We start from the raw sequence: 15,928 nt of genomic DNA on the forward strand, positions 1-15,928 counted from the left end.
GAAGCTGAAAGTCAGTCTGGCAACAGACCAAATCTCCCAAGATGAACAAAAACCAACTCATCCAGACAGATGAAAATACATTCCTAGTGAGTGAGGACACACACTAGCATGCGTCACACACAGCCCTCCGTGCTGGGGACCAGTCCCAGGTCCTTGTGCATGTTGGGTGAGCGCTCTACCACTCAGCCTCAGGGCCCCCAATGTTCTTACGGTAAAAATGGTGATAAAAAGCACTCCTTCCCTCCGAACAGACTACTGTACACGCACGTGCCCCTCCTTAGGACAGCTTACTTCTACCAGAAGAAAGAACTTGCAGGATAACCCAAGTAGGCTCTGGGAGCATCTAGCTGTGGCAGCCGGTCTCCTGACAGCCACACCAACTATGTCTCTGCCCAATCGTGATCCACTGGGGGCAGCTGGGTAGGATGGTCTCCCTCACCCCTAGCTGGTCAACATGCCAGTCTAGTCCCTTGCATCGCCTAGACCCCTCCCTGTGTGTCCAGCATCATCCACCCCACACCTGTCCTGCTCCTCTTGTCTCAGTCCCTGTTTGCTGCTGTCATTCCGCAGCCCTTTATGATTCTCTGAGTGTTAAGTCTAATGGACATGGTCAGATGTGTTATAGCTTTTACAGAAATTAGGTAACAAGTGATTTCCTTAAGAGAAAAAGGGCTGGGAAGACAAAGTGTTTGCCTGGCATGTGATGCTAGCACATGAAGCCCTGGGTTCAGTTCCTCAGAACCACATACATAGAAAAAGCTAGAAGTGGTGCTGTGGCTCAAGTGGGAGAGTGCTGGCCTTGAGCAACAAAGAAGCTCAGGGACAGTGCCCAGGCCCTGAGTTCAAACCCCAGGACTGGCCAAAAAAAAAAAGTTATTTTAAGAAAGTCAGTGCCGCTCTCTGCTCTTTTCTAGCTCTTTCTCAGATCTTTCCTTCTTTTTCTCTTTTTCTAGCTCTCTTCTCTTTCTCAGCCCTCTCTTTCCCAGCTCTCTCTCTTTCCCAGGCCTTTCCCAGCCATGTGGAGGGCCAACATGGCCTGGTGCCAGCCGGAACGATGAATAAACCTACCCCTTACCTGAAAGAAAAAAAAAAAAAGAAAGAAAGAAAGAAAGTCAGTGCCAGGTGCTGGTGGGTCATGCCTGTAATCCTACTCAGGAAACAGATCTGAGGATCACGGTTCAAAGCCAGCCTGGCCAGGAAAGTCCATGAGACTCTTATCGCCAATTAACCACCAGAAAACCAGAGGTGGAACTGTGGCTTGAAGTGGTAGAGTGCTAGACTTGAGTAAAAAAAAAAAAAAAGCTCAGGGATAGTGCCCAAAGCCTGGAATTCAAGCAGGAAGGGAGGGAGAGAGGGAGGGAGGGAGGGAGGGAGGGAGAGAAAGTGAAGGAAGTGTGAAACTCTCCAAATGCAGTTCTGACACAGGAGGCTGAGGCCGCACACTCACCGCAGCCCCGGCCGGTGTGTGAATGTGCACGATGCACCTCACGTCTGGGCGTGCTGCATAGATTGCAGAATGCAAGGTGAAGCCAGCCTGGTTGACGCCCAGGTTAGTGCTTCCACGATCCACAACATCTCCTTGAAGATTGATCTTAACCTGAACATAAACAAAAATTAGAAGGACTCAGAGTTACCCTAGATGGGAACTAAAAGCCAAGGTCAAAGTGTTCGGAACTTCTTTCAGAGGTTCTTCTCTAAATAATCACAATGTCCTCTGTTTGACTTTATGCTCCCATTTCTTTCTTTTTTTTTTTTGGTCTGGTCGTGGGGCCTGAACTCTGGGCCTGGGCGCTGTCCCTCAGCTCTTCAGCTCAAGGCTAGCGCTCTACCACTTGAGCCACAATGCCACTTCTGGCTTTTTTCTTTTTGCTTGTGTGGTGCTGAGGAATCGAACCCAGGGCCTCATGCATGCAAGGCAAGTGCTCTACCACTGAGCCACCTTCCCAGCCCCTGTGCTCCCATTTCTTGAATCTCGACACAGTCTCACACAGCTGGCTGTGCGCCCGTGTCTTGGATGTCATGCGATCCATGCAGATGGCTGCCAAGGAGAAGGCGTTCTCACCAAGCTGGAGGCCGCCACTTCGCTGTAGAGAAGCCCAAAAGGCACAATGAGGAAGTGTTCCTGCTCTGTGTTCACTCTGGCCTGTGGGGAAAATGACTTGAGTTAGCCCAAAAGTCCAACTGGAGTTACCTGGGTCTCATTCAGGCTACTAATTCCTGGGTGAACCCCACAAGGAGGTACCTGAACACAGAGACTGTTACTAAGCTAAGAGGCACTGGGACGTTACCTTCTTATAGTGTATAAGCAAATTAACTATTAAGTACATTTGCTATTAGTCATATTAGTGCAAACTGACTTTACAGAGAACCAACAGGTCAACATTACTGACCTCTGAGGTCAAATGGTGTCACTCCTCAGGGAAGTAACATGGACAGAAGAAAATAACATTTCAGAAAAGTTTACCTTGGCCTGTCCACTGCACCCGCCGCGTGGAGACCCTCCGCCCGCCTGTCCACTGCACCCTCTGTGTGGAGACCCTCCACCCGCCTGTTCACTGCAGCCTCTGTGTGGAGACCCTCCGCCCGCCTGTCCACTGCACCCTCTGTGTGGAGACCCTCCGCCTGCCTGTTCACTGCACCCTCTGTGTGGAGGAGAGACCCTCCACCCGCCTGTCCACTGCACCCTCTATGTGGAGACCCTCCGCCTGCCTGTTCACTGCACCCTCTATGTGGAGGGGAGGCCCTCCGCCCGCCTGTTCACTGCAGCCTCTGTGTGGAGACCCTCCGCCCGCCTGTTCACTGCAGCCTCTGTGTGGAGACCCTCCGCCCGCCTGTCCACTGAACCCTCTGTGTGGAGGAGAGACCCTCCGCCCGCCTGTCCACTGCACCCACCGCGTGGAGGGGAGACCCTCCAGCCACTTGCAGCCCAATTCTGCAGAGATCACCAACACATTCCCTATGCAGAGTGTGGCCACTGGGAGGCCCAGTCAAGACCTTCATTTAGCCTCCCTTGGAGTGTAGGGTGGAGCTGTGTCTGTACAAGCACCTGCTAGGTTCTGAAGGAGCCAAATCCTGAGACCATCCATCACTACCAGGACAGAAAAGCCAAGCTACCAGCCAGACACTGGAGGGAATGATGCTCGGGGCTGCCCTGGCTGCACCTCCTCTCCCAAAGGCTTCTCTAAATCAGATGCAAATCTAAAACAAAGCTTGACTTCAGACCCCTCTCTCATCTGCCAACATACTGATAGCACTTCTAAATCCTCTTAGGAGGAAATCCCTCTGACCCTCTTTCAAAGAAAGGCAGCATGACCTTGTGCACTGACAACACTATCACTACACACCCTATCTCTTCAGTGTCCATGAAGTCATAAACAATAAACCAAAAGCGGAAAAAAGCCAAAAAACCTCTCTCCCTCTTCCCTTCTCCCTCTCCCTCTCTGTTGGTTGTGAGGCTTGAACTCAGGGTCTGGGTGGTGCCCCTGAGCCTCTCTGTGCTCAAGTCTAGCACCCTACCACTTGAGCCACAGCAATGCTTCTAGTTTTTTGAGTGGCTAACTGGAGATAAGAGTCTCACAGAGACTTTTCTTCCTGGGCTGGCTTTGAACCAGATCTCAACCTTCTGAGTAGCTAGGACTACAGGCATAAGCCACTGGAACTCGGCTTTGAAATACTTCTAAAAGTTATTTTTCCTCAAAGATTCTCTAGTTCTAGTTCATAAGATCTAAGAAGCACTTTGAGTATCTTGGGGTTTTTTTCTTTTTCTTTTTCGTTATTATAAAGGTGATGTATAGAAGGGTTATTATTTCACAAGTCAGGGTATTTCTTTTTAGTCCGTATTAAGATCCAACTAGAACACTCAGAGAAAAATAAACACTTAACAAACATTCCAATTTTGCCAATTCCTAAATGATTGCGGGGGGAGGGGGGAGGCGGGAGGGGGGATGAGGTTTAAATGAGTCAAAGTTATTAAAGTAAAATCCATACAGGGCTAGTGGTAAACAGCATTTTCAAATTTACCAAGAATATGAAGGAAGCTACAATTAAAACCATGAGATACATTTCCTTTTTAGCCATAACATCCTCATGGAACTAATTTTTAGGTAACCGTTCACTATCAAATCTCTAGAATGTTCTAACAGGTAGGAGACACAGAGAGATCAGCAACCTCCCAGCTGGCACCAAGAACTGAGCCAGCACCTAAGTCAGGTTACCTGGACCCACTAACCAAGTACCAAAATGCCCGAATGAGTTCCTGTTGACAATTTGAGTGCAGTGATTTCAGCTCAGGTAAGGCGTTCACCCTACTGGCTGGCTAGAAGGCTGTTTCCAGCACATTCTTGGTCCTGCATTGCCCTCGGAAGGATGAAGGCCTCTGGGTAGCCAGACAATAACAAGAGGTGCACACTCCGCACCACCTTGAGTGCACCTCATGCTCAGCATACATTTGGGAAAGTCACCGCAGCAGCAGACTCAGGTGGGACCTAGACTAATACCCCGGAGCTTTAACAGTCCTCATTTTGGAAAAACATGCGTGAGCACAGAGAGGGTTCAAGCAACACAAGCAGTTTCTAGCACTGCTTGCCTCAGGAGAGACAGGAGTATTGGCAGGATTATAAATTTTCTTTAGACATAAAATATCAATTAGAGACATGAAATAACAAAACAAAACACAACAAGTGATTGGAGCAACTTTACAAAGAAAAAAAGCTATTATGAAGGGAGGGAAGGAAGGAGGAAGACAAGCTAATACCTTAAGAATCTAAAAAGAGGGCTGGGAAGGTGGCTCAGTGGTAGAGCGCTTGCCTTGCACACATGAGGCCCTGGGTTTGATTCCTTAGCACCACATAAGCAGAAAAAGCTGGAAGTGGTGCTATGGGTCAAGTGGTAGAGCGCTAGCCTTGAGCTGAAGCCCTGAGGGACAGTGCCCAGGCCTGGAGTTTAGGCCCACAACCAACAAAAAAAAAATCTAAAAAGACAGAAGGCAATGGAGTTGCAGCAAAGAGGACAGCTGTGGTCACAAGCAGGGCACTGTAACAGGCAGTGAGACACAGCATGACTATGAATATCAGTCACAGCTCCCATATTTTCTGTGCCACGATGAAGTCATTCTTCTCAGAGAAAACCAAGAGGGTTTTTGTTTTGTATTGTACGTAATACTGGTGATTAAACCCAGGATCTCATGCATGCTAAGCAAAGACTCTTTTATCACTGAGTTACACTCCCAAGCCATTAAAAAAAATTTTTTAAGTTACTTTGGGCTGGGTGCCAGTGGCTCACAACTATAATCCTAACTACTTAGGAGGCTAAGATCTGAGGACTGAGGTTCGAAACCAGCTTTGGCATGAAATTTTGTGAGAATCTTATCTCCAATTAAGCACCAAAAAAGGCAGCAGTGGAGCTGTGGCTCAAGTAGTAGAGTGCTAGTCTTGAGCAAAAGAGCTCAGACAGAGCACCCAGGCCCTAAATTCAAGCCCCAGGACCAGCACACACACATGCACATGCATGTGCACACAGGCACACACGTTACTTTGAGATGGTATCTTGCTACAATTACTCAGATTGGCCTTGAAGTTGCAGTCCCCTGCCTCCTGGCTCAGCCTCCTGAGTAGCCGGGATTATAAAGCATGCACACTGCATCTGCAGATGTTTCAAGGACAGCAGTGCAGTCTATCAACGCCCTTGCAAGAGAAGCCTGCCCTGTAGCTGGTGTGCGGGGCTGAGGTTGTAAGTCTACAACCCCTGGGGTTGTAAATCTTTGCAGAAAGTCCACAGGTTTTGTTGTGAGGCTTTCTGCAGAAGGATCTGTTGCTCACAGGGAGGGGCAGCACAGGATTGGCAAAAGTTGGAATGGAAGGATGGGCCATGAAAGTAAGGTAGACCAAGGAGAGCAAATAACGCACTATGGGTTGGGATGTGGGAGGGACCATCTACAAGCCAGGACCCGAGCTTCACACTAACAGACCCATTAGATGCCTGGTACAGAGAAAGCAGATACCCAATAATGTTTGCTACAGGAATGAATCGAAGAAAAGAGAGGTCCTGATATTACACAAAAATGGTTTAATCTGCAGAAGACTGGTCAGTCCAGAAGGAAAGATTTCTACTCTTAGAACTGCCAAACTGGGGGCTGAGAATGTGGCTTGGTGGTAGAGTGCTTACCTAGCATGCATGAAGCCCTGGGTTTGATTCCTCAGTACCACATAAAGAAAAAAATCTGAAGTGGCGCTGTGGCTCAAGTGGTAGAGTGCTAGCTTTGAGCAAGAAAAGCTCAGGGACAGTGCCCAGGCCCTGAGTTCAAGCCCCAGGACTGGCAAAACAAAAAACAAAAAAAACCTGCCAAGTTGGGAGCTGGTGGCTGACACCTGTAATCCTAGCTACACAGGCGACTGAGATCTGAGGGTTGTGGTTCAAGGCCACAAAACTTCCCATGAGACCCTTATCTCCAATTAACCACTCAATATCCAGAGATGGTGCTGTGGCACAAGTGATAGAGTGCTAGCCTTGAGGCTCAGGGACAGCACCCAGGCCCTGAGTTCAAGCCCCACAACTGAGAGAAAACAAATAAACCAAAACTGCCTGTAACTCAGCGTATACCCACTGGTTAGATTAGCATGCCAAAAGTAAGTTTTGTTTTGTTTTTAATCTTTTGTCAGGTTAGAGCTTGAACTCGGGGCCTCGGTGCTGTCCCTGAGCCTCTTTGTGCTCAAGGCTAGTGCTCTACCACTATGAGCCACAGCATCACTTCCGGTTTCTGAGTGGTTAATTGGAGATAAGAGTCTCTCATAAGGGGGGCTGGGAAGGTGGCTCAGTGGTAGAGCACTTGCCTTGCATGCCTGAGGCCCTGGGTTCGATTCCCCAGCACCACATAAGCAAAAAGAAAAAAAGCCGGAAGTGACGCTGTGGCTCAAGTGGTAGAGCACTAGCCTTGAGCTGAAGAGCTGAGGGACAGAGCCCAGGCCCAGAGTTCAGGCCTCATGACCGGACCCAAAAAAAAAAAAGAATCTCATAAGGACTTTTCTGCCAGGGCTGGCTTTGAACCCCAATCCTCAGATGTCAACCTCCTGAGTAGCTCAGATTACAGGTGTGAACCACCAGCACCCAGCTAAGAAAGAAGTTTTAAAGAACTACTTTACATATGAAGGCACAAGGATTATGAGTTGAGGCCAGTACAAGCAAGGGTAGTAGTAAGACTCAAAAACAAAAAGGGCTTCGGGGATAGCTCAAGTGGTACTTATCTAGTGTGGACCCAATCCTCAATACCTCAAAAATATTTTTATAAATTGTGGAGTGTAGTGGTGCTCACCTCTAATCCCAGCAGCCTGGGAGGCAGAGATCAGAAGGATCCAAATTTGAGGCAAGCCTTAGCAAAACAGCAGCAAGACCTCTACCTCAGCACATAAGCTGACATGAGTCCAGTTATGTGAAACTCTTAAGTAGGAGGATTTCAATCCAAGGGTGGCCCTGGACAAAATTATAAGGCCCCAACCAAAAAAAAGTGACTAAGGCAAAAAAGGGCTGAAGGCAGGGCTCAGGTGCTTATAAGCCCCAAGCTCTTAATTCAAACTCCATTACGGCCAAAACACACACACACACACACACACACATTCACACTCACACTCACGCACGCAAGTTACTGTTCTGATAAGCTAGTACTTGCCAACTCCTCCATTCTTATTTTCTGTAGCAAGACATCTAAGAAGGCTTTCTAAGACTCACTCACACTAGGCCCACATCCCTTCTTCAGAACAAAGGAGCTGGTAACAGTTCGCTCATCCCTCAGTTACTACTCACTGTGATGTGATTGTAGATAAGCTGAGACCACCCGAAGAGATCGGCCAGTCTATAAAATGCTGCCAGCTTGCACCGCAGTAATTTTTCTCCTTTGTCATATGCGATGGAGTCAGACCCTCTGAGGTCATTCACAGGAGTCACCATACCAAGACCTGAAATCAAAACAAAATGCAAATACTAACACTCCTTGTCCAATGCAGATCAAATAATGGTTCTAAGGAAGTTATCTTCCATAGTAGACCATAAAGTCTCAATGATGCTCTTCAGTATTCATGTATAACTTAGAAATAAGTAGCAAAGGTCTGGGAAGATGGCTCAGTGGTAGAGCAATTGCCTTGCATGCCTGAGGCCCTGGGTTCGATTCCTCAGCACCACATAAGCAAAAAGAAAAAGCCGGAAGTGGCGCTGTAGCTCAAGTGGTAGAGCACTAGCCTTGAGCTGAAGAGCTGAGGGACAGTGCCCCGGCCCAGACCGGACCCAAAAAAAAAATCTTTAATTATATTCTTCATTTCTTTTTTTTTCTTTTTGCTTATGTGGTGCTGAGGAATCGAACCCAGGGCCTCAGGCATGCAAGGCAAGCGCTGTAGCACTGAGCAAACTTCCCAGCCCCTAATTAAAGATTCTTGATTACATTAAAAAAAAACTTTGAGAAGGTATACAAGATTTAAAATAGATTTCAAAATAAATCTCTAGCTGTATTTGCCTGGGAAAGAGGGTAGACAGAAAAAAACCACAATATGCCATGAAGCACTAACACATCAGCAGAGGGATGATAGGGAAATGGTGGCAGCAAATTCTTGAACGGAGATGAAATGCAGTCTTTGAAAGATACAACCTACCAAAGCTCACTACAAAAGAAACAGATACCCTGAACAGCCCTATTTCTATTACCCTGAATTTGTAGTTTCCATAAAGAAAACTCTAGGTCCAAATGGTACTGTGAATTCAAACATTTAAGGAAAAAATAACACTAGTTCTATACAAACTCTTCAAGATACTCACTACTGTGTGAAGTCAGCATTACCTTGCTACCAAAACCACACAAAGTCATTATAAGATACAAAAAAAGCCAAAAGCAGACCAATGCTTCTCATGAACATAGATTAAAAAGTACTTACTTAATGAGCTACACCCGGGTGGGTCACACCTCTAATCCTAGCTACTCAGCAAGCTAAGATATGCAGATCACAATTTGAAGCTAGCCTAGACAGAAAAGTCCATGAGACTCTTATTTCCATTAACCACACAAAAAAAACCAGAAGTGGAGCTGTGACTCAAGTAGTAGAGTGCTAGCCTTGAGCACAAAAGCTCAGGGACAGTGCCCAGGCCAAATTCAAGCCCCAGGCCAGCAAAAAAAAAAAAAAAAAAAAAGAAAGAAAAAAGAAAAAAAAAAAGAAAACCGGGAACATCATGATTCAAGGCCTCAGCAAGCAAGAGGCTTGTCAGACCCCATTTCAGCAAGTATCTGTGCATGGCTAGCATGCACCTCAGCATCTCAGCGATGGCACAAAGCACAAATAGGAGGCCACAGTCCACACCAGCCCAGGCAATAAGACAGTATTTCAAAATAACCAGAACAAAAATGGTTGGAGGTATGGCTCAAGCTCAGAGTTATAACCCCAGAATAGGGAAAAAGAAAGAGAAAAAAGAAAAAAGTTAGCGAATAATCTTGTATGTCTATATGTATTTCAAATATTAAAAAAAATCAGTAATATCAGCTGGGCACTGATGGCTCATGCCTATCATCCTAGCTACTCAGGAGGCTGAGATCTGTGGATCACAGTTCAAAGCCAGCCAGGGCAGGAAGGTCTGCCAGACTCTTATCTCCAATTAACCACCAGAAAACCAGAAGTGGTGCTGTGGCTCCAGTGGTAAAGCACTCACCTTGAACTGAAGAGCTCAGGGACACTGCCCAGGCCCAGAGTTTAAACCCCATGACCAAAAAAAAAAAAAAAAAAAAACCTATGTGAATATGAATACCTAAACTAGTGGCCAATAGATTCCAGGAAGGAAATCTCATCAAGCAATTAAATGTGATTCTTCAAAACGCAGTGAGCCAGTGGCTCACGCCTGTAATCCTAGCTACTCAGGAGGCTGAGATCAAAGTGGTAGAGCACTAGCCTTGAACTAAAGCACTCAGGGACAGCTCCCAGGCCCTGAGTTCAAGCCCTACAACCAACCAAAAAAGACAGACAGACAAGAAAAGAAAGAAAGAAAGAAAGAAAGAAAGAAAGAAAGAAAGAAAGAAAGAAAGAAAGAAAGAAAGAAAGAAAGAAAGAAAGAAAGAAAGAAAGAAAGAAAGAAAGAAGAAATTAAGAATGAAAGATACCATTTGCAGGAAAATGGATGAAACTGAAGATTATCTGAAGATGAAATCACAAGTCTTCACTCATATGAAGACTAAACATAGCAATGATAGTAAGACACGACTATAAAGAAGTGATGGGGTACAGTGGAAATAGGTAGGGGAGAAGGGGTGAAGTCAGTACAGTAAAAATACAGTATGCAAGTCTAAGAAAACGGCAAAACAAAACCTGCTAACAACTGTTTCAATATGAGAGGGAGAAGAAATAAGGTTAGGAAAGAACAATATGCAGGGGCTAAAGTCATGGCTCAAGTCTATGTTTAACAACCCCAGTACTACCAAAAATGAAAGTACTGGTGGGTTGTATTTGATTAAAGTACATTATATGCACTATATAATTGTCATAATAAAACCCTTTTGTACCATTAATTTACACTAAGGGCCATCGATAGTCAAGACTTTTCAAATTTACAGCCTTTTACTATGACTAAATAGTAAATATTATGTATTACATAGTTAGATGCTCATCTAGTTCCGTGAAAAGCTTCAGAATGCTACCTAGAATTTGACAGAGCATATACAAACATCAAGGACTGACAGATTGGCTCAGTTGGTAGAACTGGAAGGGCAGAATGAAGAGCTCCTTACTCATGTTTAAGGCAGCCATCCCTCCCTGTGGGGCTGCTGGGTAGACATTCGGTACACTGGTGGTCATGAAGTCTGCAATCTGCTGTAACGCCAATAGACCTGTGGGGTTCTTCCCCTTCTTAAATTGTTCTTGTATCATCGACTCCAGTTCTTCACAGAAAGCCTAAAATGCACATTAAAACACTTTTTTTACCAAGTTTTTGTCTTTTCATGCAGTGCCAGAACAGCAGATATCATCCTCAGACATGACTAATAGGAATATAAACTTATACAATCTTTTCTGCCAAGTGACTTTGTAAGAGCTTAAAGATCTGAATAGAAATTCTATTATAAGGAAAGAATAGGGATATGCTCAAATTTTTATTTATAATGATGCTCACTTTAATATTACTGATACAAAAGTAAACATTTCAAAGAATAGAGAGCTGAACAGATATGCTGAAAATTCTATGTACACATCAACATAAAAAACTAAATAAAGCCAGGCACTGGGGGCTCAAACCTATAATCCTAGCTACTCAAAAGGCTGAGATCTGAGGATCATGGTTCAAAGCCAGCCTGGGCAGGAAAATCAGTGAGACCATGACCAACACACACACACACACACACACACACACACACACACACACACACACACACACACACACGAATTAAATGGCATAAAATGGCTCATGGAACTGGGTACCAATGGCCCACAGCTATAATTCTAGCTATTCAGGAGGGTGAGATATGAGGACAGAAGTTCAGAACCAGCCAGGGCAAACAAATTCTTCCAACTCTTACCTCTAATCAAACCAGCAAAGCTAGAACTGGGGCATGGTTCAAATGTGAAGAGTCAGCCATGAATGAAAAGGCCAGTGAGAGCTCGAGGTCCCTGAGCTCATGCCACAGTAGTGAACATACATACAGAGGTTATAAACTAACATAGTCGTGTTTTGTATTTGTAAATGGAAAGCTACACATAGAGTTGGAGGCGTGGCTCAAGCGACGGAGGGCTGGCCTACTAGCAAGCATGGTATGGAACCCAAGTTAAATTCCTAGTACCACCAAAATAGTGCCTCATAAACACAGGAAAAGACTAAAAGTAAATTAATTCTCTGTGATAAAATTAATAGGTTTCATGTTCTATTTTGTGCTTTCCAATATTTTCTCCAAAATGCTTATATTTATTGATTGATTGATTTTTCGGTCAGTCATAGGGCTTGAACTCTGGGCCTGGGTGCTGTCTCTCAGCTCTTTAGCTCAAGGCTAGCGCTCTACCACTTAAGCCACAGAGCCACTTCCGGTTTATTGGAGAGAAGAGTCTCACAGACCTTCCTGCCCAGGCTGGCTTTGAACTGCGATCCTCAGATCTCAGCCTCCTGAGTAGCTAGGATTAGAGGTGTGAGCCACTGACACCCAACCCAAAATGCTTGTAAATTTACCTTTTAAAGTAGAAGAGTAGGGGGAAAACAATGGAGGGGGTAACAATGCTCAATAGGAAGTGTACTCATTACCTTGCTCATGTAACTGTAACCCTCTGTATAGTATCTTTACAATAAAAAAAATTTTTTAATGTAAAAAAAAAAAATAAAAAATAAATAAAGTAGAAAAAGAAAAAAGAAAGCTGGGCTGGTGGCAAATGCCTATAATCCAGCACTTGGGAGGCTGAAAAAGGAGGATGTCAAAATTCAAGTCAGATGGGATACATAACAAGACCCTACCTCAAAAATCAAAAACTTAAATAATCAAAGCGGGAAAATGAACCCTAATATATATCTTTTGTCAAATAATCCTAATTTAGGCCAAAAGGTCCAATAGATTGCCAGTGAATTTAACATATGTCATTACTGGTTTGTTGGTTTTTGCAGTAGTGGGATTTAGACTCGGGGTTTTAAACTTGCTAGACAAAAGGCTCTGCCACTTGAGCCATACTACCAGCCCCATAAAGTCACTACTGTTAACAATGTAGACAACCTACTGCAGGGCACCGGTGGTTCACACCTACAATCCTAGCTGCTCCGAAGGCTGAGATCTGAGGATTGTTGTTTGAAGACAGGCTGGGCAAGAAACTCCTTAAGACTCTTATCCAATGAACCACCAAAAAGTAGAGCACTATGGCCTTGTGCAAAAGCTCCAAGACATCGGCCCTGAGTTCAAGCCCCATGACCAACTCCTCCACCTCCCCCCACCCCAAAAAAATCCACATGTAGTTAGTTACAAGTTCTCTAGGACTTTTAAGAATCCAAAACTTATTTTTAGTTTTTCATTGCCTAAACTAAGTATACTTGCAGTAAGCACTCAACACGTACTGCTGCTAATTCAGCAGTAGAAAAGACCTATCAGCCCTCTGGGGACCCCAAGTCTACTTATCATGACAAATAATGTCAGAGATCAGTTATGATAGTAAAAAGGAGAAACAAATGCCTCCTAGCCTTTATGATACTAGAATTTTTTATTATGTGTGAAAACATGAAGTAAACTGAATTCTTTCAAAAATCATATATATATATATATATATATATATATATATATATATATATATATATATATATATATATATGAGGCACTGGTTTGCTGTGTTAAGACAAACTCACTAGACCACTCATTCAACAGGGCATAAGACCTGCAGTATCAGAAGAGGGAAGACTATGTCTGGTAAAAGAAAACCCTTTTCTTACAGGACTCTGTAGAATCATGGACACCCTCTTCTTTTGCTCCATCATATTGAAGTCCTGGCGAAGGTCTGGTGCCATGTTCCTCTCCCGCAAGTACTCTGGATTGTTCTCATCCACTCTGTCAAAGTGCCTCTCCTTGTGAGGGGCGGTAGCTGGAGGTGGTGAGGTCACCACTGCAGCCCGAGTATCACCATTCATTGCACAGACTTTCTAGGCTCCTACAGAATCAAAGTAAAAAGAAAGATTACTTTCAAATCAACACTCAGTACAGTTCATGATAAGCACACTAGCCTCATAAGCTCAATCTTCAATGAGAGGACGCCATGGCCTGAACTGTGAGGCTTCTTTGTAGCTTCGGAAGCTGTGGCTTTCAGCCAATCTCCATTCTCCACTAACCAATGGGGCATTTCGTCTTTGGCTGTTATTCAGCAGACCACAAGCGAACAATCTAACTAATGAAGATGCTGTGTCCTCTGACAATCCAAAGAGAAATTAAGACTACGTTTCATCCTCACACAGAAACCAGCTGAAAGCAGCACAGCTTAGCCGGGCACTGGTGGCTCACACCTGTAACCCTAGCTACTCAGGAGGCTGAGATCTGAGGATCACAGTTCAAAGCCAGCCAGGGGAGAGCCCAGAGTCCGTGAGACTCTTATCTCCAATTAACCACCAGCAAACCGGAAGTGGCACTGTGGCTAAAGTGGTAGAGGGCTTGCCTTGAACTGAAGAGCTCAGGGACAGCACCCAAGAGAGGAAGAGGAGGGCGGGGGGAGAGGGAGGGGGAGGAGAAGGGGAAGGAGGCGACAGTGGCAGAGCTTTTTTTTTTTTTAATTGTTCGGTCGTGGGACTTGAACTCAAGACACAGACCCTGAGCTCTTTTGCTCAAGGCTAGCACTCTACCACTTTGAGCCATAGTGCCATTTCCAGGTTTTGAGTGGTTAGTTGGAAATAAGAGCCTCTAGGAGACTTTTCTACCCAGGCTGGCTTCAAACCATGATCCTCAGATCTCAGCCTTCTAAGTAGCTAGGACTACAGGCATGAGCCACCGGCACCTGACTCAGTTTATTCTTTAAAAAAAAAATCTGATTATCTTTCTTCCCTTATGTTGTAAGATTCATTCATTCATTTTTATTTACTGGAAACCAAACTGGGTCTTTTTTTTGTCAGTCATGAGGCTTAAACTCAGGGTCTGGGTCCTGTCTCTGGGCTCTTTTGCTCAAGACTAGTGCTCTACCACTTTGAGGCACAGTGCCACTTCCAGTTTTCTGGTGATTACTTGGAGATAAAGAGTCTCAGATATTTTCCTGACCATGCTGCCTTTGAACTGTGATCCTCAGATCTCAGCCTCCTGAGTAGCTAGGATTTCAGGCCTAAGCCACCAGCTTCCGGCTTTAAACTAGAGGTCTTATGCTAGACAAGCTCTCTGTCACACTCGACCTGAAAGCTTCAATTTCTGTTATCTTCCCCCAAAAGTATTGGTAGTGATCCTACAAAGAATTTCCCACGCAGATCAGTGGAAGAGAAGCTGTTGGCACATCTGGATTCACACGCATGAAAAAGGCTCCGCAAGACTACCACCATCCCAGAATTCCTCCGTCATTAGGAGCTGCCAACACACAGCTGCAGTAAAGCTGCAGAAGAGGAAACAGGCGAGCAGGAAAATGTACTGAGAAGAGGGAATAGAAGAGGCCATCAAGAATGGTTCTCTAGGGGCTGGGAAGGTGGCTCAGTGGTATAGCGCTTGCCTTGCATGCATGAGGCCCTGGGTTCCATTCCTCAGCACCACATAAGAAAAAAGCCGGAAGTGGCGCTGTGGCTCAAGTGGTAGAGCGCTAGCCTTGAGCTGAAGAGCTAAGGGACAGCGCCCAGGCCCAGAGTTCAGGCCCCACGACTGGACCCCCCCCCCCCCAAAAAAAGAAAAAGAATGGTTCTCTATGTTTTGTTATTATAAATATTAAATTTTCCTGAGTAAAGCTAGCCATGGTAGTTAATCTCAAGGAAGAAAAAGTTAGTGAGATTCCGCATCAACACTTGGTGTGGTGGTGCAGGAAGCAGAAGAAAAATTATCTCTGTCTAGGTTCACCTGGGCTAAAGAGACCCTACCTGATTTAAAAGGTGAAGGCATGGCTCAAGTGGTGAGTGCTCACAGAGCAAGCTCAAGGCCCTTAGGTCAAACTTAGTACTGGAAAGAAAGAGAAGGAGGAGGCGGAGGAGGAGGAGTAACTGGCAAGCTGAGTAGTCTCAGAAGCCATTGGTAGGATACTGAGATCTAACAACAGAGGTTCAAAGCCAGCCTGTGCAGCAAAGTCCATGAGACTCTTATTTCCAATTAACCAGCAAAAAGGATGTGAGGGTGATCTGGCTGTGACATCTGTCACCCCATTGATCGCCAGGGTTGATTCGGCTGCTCTGGCTGGCTAGGCGGGTGTCCCCTTCCTCCCTCACCGCTCCACGTGAGTCCCTCCCAAAGCCGCGCGCTCGGTTGAAGAGGACGACCATCCCCGACAGGGGAGGACCGGTCTTC

At 45.4% G+C, this 15,928-nt stretch overlaps 1 protein-coding gene across 11 annotated transcripts in view; it reads right to left on the reverse strand.

Moving 5' to 3' along the window:
• The window catches only part of Add1 (adducin 1), a 62,056-nt gene that overhangs the window by 22,237 nt on the left and 23,891 nt on the right, over nucleotides 1–15,928 (reverse strand). For all 11 annotated transcript variants that reach the window (XM_042670981.1, XM_042670983.1, XM_042670991.1 and 8 more), the window contains exons 2-6: nucleotides 13,408–13,622; nucleotides 10,748–10,910; nucleotides 7,795–7,946; nucleotides 2,063–2,143; nucleotides 1,448–1,597 (exon numbers count right to left, since the gene is read on the reverse strand). In XM_042670981.1, coding sequence (XP_042526915.1) covers nucleotides 1,448–1,597; nucleotides 2,063–2,143; nucleotides 7,795–7,946; nucleotides 10,748–10,910; nucleotides 13,408–13,602 — 741 coding nt within the window. In that variant the 5' untranslated portion in view covers nucleotides 13,603–13,622. The remainder of the gene's footprint in view (nucleotides 1–1,447; nucleotides 1,598–2,062; nucleotides 2,144–7,794; nucleotides 7,947–10,747; nucleotides 10,911–13,407; nucleotides 13,623–15,928) is intronic.

The sequence above is a fragment of the Dipodomys spectabilis genome, unplaced genomic scaffold (genome assembly GCF_019054845.1).
Source record: "Dipodomys spectabilis isolate Male_0828 unplaced genomic scaffold, ASM1905484v1 ptg000594l, whole genome shotgun sequence".
In the NCBI taxonomy this organism is placed as follows: Eukaryota; Metazoa; Chordata; class Mammalia; order Rodentia; family Heteromyidae; genus Dipodomys; species Dipodomys spectabilis.